This window comes from Populus trichocarpa, chromosome 15 (assembly GCF_000002775.5).
Source record: "Populus trichocarpa isolate Nisqually-1 chromosome 15, P.trichocarpa_v4.1, whole genome shotgun sequence".
Taxonomy (NCBI): Eukaryota; Viridiplantae; Streptophyta; class Magnoliopsida; order Malpighiales; family Salicaceae; genus Populus; species Populus trichocarpa.
In genome coordinates, this window is record NC_037299.2 from 3755638 (window position 1) to 3760335 (window position 4698).

The 4698-nt window shown below is 36.7% G+C and overlaps 1 protein-coding gene across 1 annotated transcript; it reads right to left on the reverse strand.

Annotated features, from left to right (window-relative positions):
• Positions 1-1593: 1593 nt before the first annotated feature.
• On the reverse strand, positions 1594-3828 carry LOC7462480 (protein MOTHER of FT and TFL1). The gene is made up of 4 exons (XM_002321471.4): positions 3634-3828; positions 3389-3450; positions 3235-3275; positions 1594-1817 (listed from the first exon to the last, which is right to left on the reverse strand). The coding sequence occupies exons 1-4, from the start codon at positions 3826-3828 to the stop codon at positions 1594-1596; spliced, it is 522 nt and encodes a 173-aa protein (XP_002321507.1).
• Between the last annotated feature and the right edge of the window lie 870 nt (positions 3829-4698).

The following is a 4698-nucleotide window of genomic DNA, read 5'->3' on the forward strand; positions in this document are numbered from 1 at the left end:
ATTGCCTTTTCTGTGCATCAAGTATGTCAGTTTATGTAGAATCCCATGGTGCCTCATTTTACTGTTGTTAAACGTATACTGCGATACCTTAAGGGCACTATGCAACTTGGTTTATCCTATACTAGAGGTGATTTGCAGTTAAAAACCTTTTAGTGATGCTGATTGGGTAGGGGACCTTAATGACAGGCGATCTACAACTGGTTTGGTGGTCTTCTTGGGCAACAATCCGATTTTATGGTCCTCTAAGAAGCAACAAACTATTTCTCGATCCTCAACTGAAGCTGAGTATCGTGCTTTATCATTCACCTCCGCTTAATTGGATTGGATAAAACAGTTATTAGCATTTCTACACATTTCACTACCTGGTGTGCCTGTTCTTTTTTGTGAGAATCTATCAGCCATTGCCTTGTCTTTCAATCCTGTTCAGCATCAAAAGACCAAGCACATCGAAGTAGATGTGCATTTTGTTCGTGAAAGAGTTTCACGCAACCAACTCTTAGTGCAGTTTGTTTCCTCTCAAGAACAGTTTGTTGATATTCTTACCAAGGGGTTGAGTGCTCCTCTATTCCGCACCCATTGTTGCAATCTCATGCTTGGTTTCTCCAAGTCTAATCTTGAGGGGGGATGTTAGAGTATATTGCTTTAGATTGTGACACTTGTCATAATCATAATATAGCAGTCAGTTAATTAGTTAGCTGAAGGTTGTTAGTTTGTTAACTACAACTATATAAACAATTATCTCGTGTGACTGAGAAAGAAAGCTGAATTAAAAAAAGGAATTCATTTAGTCTCTTCACTTCTCTCTATTTTCTCTCTATCTGATTGCAGTAATATACAAGCTTGTAATCTTTGTTTTATAAAGATTAACAATTATAGAAGTAATATTATAGACAAATTTGTTGATCCAGTACTATATATATTTGCATGTATTCTTAATTCAAGAACAAGAGAAATAATAAATTCTTCTTTATATTTGATTCAAACTGAAGGCTTAGAGTCTATTGGACTCTAGAAATGGGCCAAGCATATCCATAATGGATGGAGATATAAAAGTTAGGTTACATATATAGGATCTTTATTCTAGCTAGAAGAAGGTTAATGAAAAGTATAATGATATCTTCCATCTACACAAAGTAACCTAAGGTATTGACATAATAATTAATCATGACAGGATGTATCTATCCTGTTAGTTTTTTTTGTTGTGTTTATATGTTAAAATAATCTTACATGAGCAAGTTAATCCATATTATATATCTTGCACAAATAAGAATTTTTAAGGAAACAAAGAAAATAAATGAGCACCCTTGCATTAAATGCACTTTCTTCACTTATTTTACATGGAAGTCAGGTCCTCTTTTCACATTATCAGATGCATGAAGATAACGAGAAAAATGGATCCAACGACGACCGCAATACCCTTAGAGAAAGCACGACATAGCTAAACTCACAAACTTAAAAACGGAAGACTAATATCCTTGTAAATAAAAACATATAAAAAGACGAATGAAACAAGTTTCATTATTTTTCTAGAGCCCATTGCATACTAGCTATTATATTAGCCCCCGAACGAACATGCACAGAGTATTTAATAACTTAGCGCCTCTTATTTGCTGGCTCCTTCTGAGCATTGAAGTAGACGGTGGCAACAGGCAGGCCCAGGTCCAAATGAGCAGCATAGAGTCGAGTGTTGAAATGAGAACGGTTCTGCGGTGGTTCCACCATGCTCCCCAGCGGCATCTTCTGCTGGAAAAGCACCAGTATGTAGCGATGAATTCCCACCGGCGGACGAGGCCCAACATAGGAAAGGATCTCTTTCCCTGCAAACATTAGTTATACCAATAATTACCCAACAGTACTTGGCACCATGCAAACTGAATTGTCCATGGTTAATGTTGCGCACTCACATTTGTTATTTTTTCATAAATATTTGTCAAGCTCGTCCAACATTTATAGATATGAAAGCTTATTTGCAACATTTACACAGTATAAGAAGTGATGTTCGTACTTTTTTTGAATTCGCGTATAGCTAGATATACTCTGAGAGGATTGGTGATCTAACCAAAAGAGTATCTCTTTCTTTCTCTGCTATTAATAAGAAATAAATTTTCAAAAATTTATGTTTCACTAGCTAATGATAATTAAAACTGTTAGGATTGCCGCAGATTAACACATGCAAATTATTTATATAAGAGAATGCACAAGTTGGGGAGTAAAGCATCATCTACATGAACTCAATTTTTAGGAATAGCACATGCTTGCCACGTGGATAGCTTATAATATGCCACGTATCAGTAAGAAATTAGCTTCCACCAGGCTTTAGAGGTGGAAGTGACAGGTGGCATGAGACGTGTAACTTCAGTGGCAACGTTGGGGGTGATACTTGTAGCCAATGCAGACACCCACTTGTTAATAGGATTGTACATGCAATGACGGGGAACCGGGAAAAATTGCATACGTTACCAAATGCACACGTGGCAAGAGAGGAGAAATTACTGCCAATATGCCACCCTGGGGTCATGTCTGCCAGTGAGGAAAAAATGAAAAATATTCCTGCCTACTTTCACTCACACAGATGTTAATTCTCATAAATGAAACTGTGGGATGGTGTTTCCTGCTGGCTAGATTTTGTTTCAGATATTATAAACTATCTTGCTAATTATTGCTGTGATGTAAACTTCGAGCTGCGGGACATGAAATAGTGTGTGCTTGCATGTCATTTTTTCCTTTTCTTCTAATTTTCTGCCAAGCATTTGCTTAACAGTAAAGAAAAACAAAGAACTGGAAGTTTTGGCAGTAAAGAGGCATGACTAGCTATGGAAGCAGGTGGGAGACACAGTAGGTTTTGTCAGTGCTGCTTCTACTGACTACCTGCCATTCATGACCATTGATTTTCTAGCAATAATTCTTGCAATGATATAAGAACTTTTGGCTTTGTACGAATACGATGATCTTCTTTCTACTAATTAAAAAGGAAAAAAGAACAAAGAACAAAGAACAAATACAATAAATTTCTTCTTGAGATTAATTTGTAACATGAACAACAACAAAGAAAAAGGTAGAAAATAAGCTCAAAGTTTTTGCGTGCATGCAACTTGTGTATGGTCACGAAAAAGTTAAACTAGAGAAAATTAAAGAGATCATAAAAGGATCGAAATTAGTTTGTAAAGAAACAGATGATGTTTTCGAAAAACCAAAACAGAGAGAGATCAGAGAGGTAAGGTTTCATATTTTCACCTCGAGTAGGGTTTGTGCCCCCAGGAATGTCCGCAACGATCCTACAATAAGAAGCAAAACGTTAAGTTTTATGTTTTTTCTTAACTATAAATCTAGATCACAAGAATCATCCAACGTGTTTTTTCTTCTTTTTTTTTCCTGCAAAAGTACATACCAATGAACCCACTCTCGCATTCTGGGTTCACTAGGGCTGGGTGCATCAGGATCAGTCATCACCTGCAAGAACCATATCATCAACTTGTTAGATATATGTATAATCATCTGCAAGAATCGAACACAGCATCCCAGCAGATCGACATGCACAAACAAAGAGAAAAATAACACAGTACATATTATTTTAGCATAAAAGACACCTGCATGCAAGAACATAAAAAACACATACGCAGCTAAAAATCTAACCAGAGTGTACAGCTCGTCAGAGTGGCCAGAAATGGTCACTTTGGGAGGGTCCACGGACAAAGAAGGCTTAATATCACACCCATTGCTAACATGCTTTGATCCATAATAAACAGACATTTTTACAGCAGGGACAAACATATCAACCACATCACCAATAACACGACCAACAACAAGAGGATCAACAGAGGCAGCCATGGAAAACGAAAGCAAGATCAAAGCTAAAGAACAACTGCAAGAGAAGAGTAAGAACAAGAGGAGAGAAACCCCTCTTAAGATGGTTTGCTGTGTGAGTCAAAGAGTTTCCAGTGCCTAGCTTATATAGAAGCGTAAAAGGTGAATTGGCCTCGTGGATTAGTGTGACCTACCAGCCATGCATAGGGCAACATAAAGTTAATAGAAGCAGAGACTGCCACATGGATATCAGCCCTCTGAAACAAAACCACTACCATTTTTGTTTCTTTGTCTAACAAGTGGTTTAATCACCGCCGTTGAATTGTGTTACCGCCTTACAAATGTACACGAGCAAGCGAAAAGGTATCTCTCTGTTGAGAAGCAGAATAAAACAGTGGTTTTGGGGTTAGGTACAGTATGGTAACAGTGGACCTGAAAGCACTGCAGCATAGCCTTCTTTTAGTTTTTGACCTTTATCGGGCATTCAGTGACCAATGGTTGCTTGACAGCAAATGAAATGCCAGAGTGACAATGACATGTTTGATGGTTTTGAGTAAAATTGGGAAAGAGATAAAATTATCCCGTTACGTTGATTAATTTCTCAGTGAAAACAACACAACTTGAAACGCCCTGTTATCATACCGAATTCTGTCGTTTTATATTTTCCTATTTTGTCACATTCATTAAATTTATACTATTATATTCAAAATGGATCTGGTTTTATTATATAATAAAAATGACTACATTTTAACTACTTATTGGGTTTGCTAAAATTACAAATTGATAAATTGGGCTACTAAGCTTTAAAAGCGTATGTGTTAACAAAAACCTTACTATTATGAATAATTAATTTAATAAAACTTGCACTATGTGATTAATTTGGTCCAACGGACT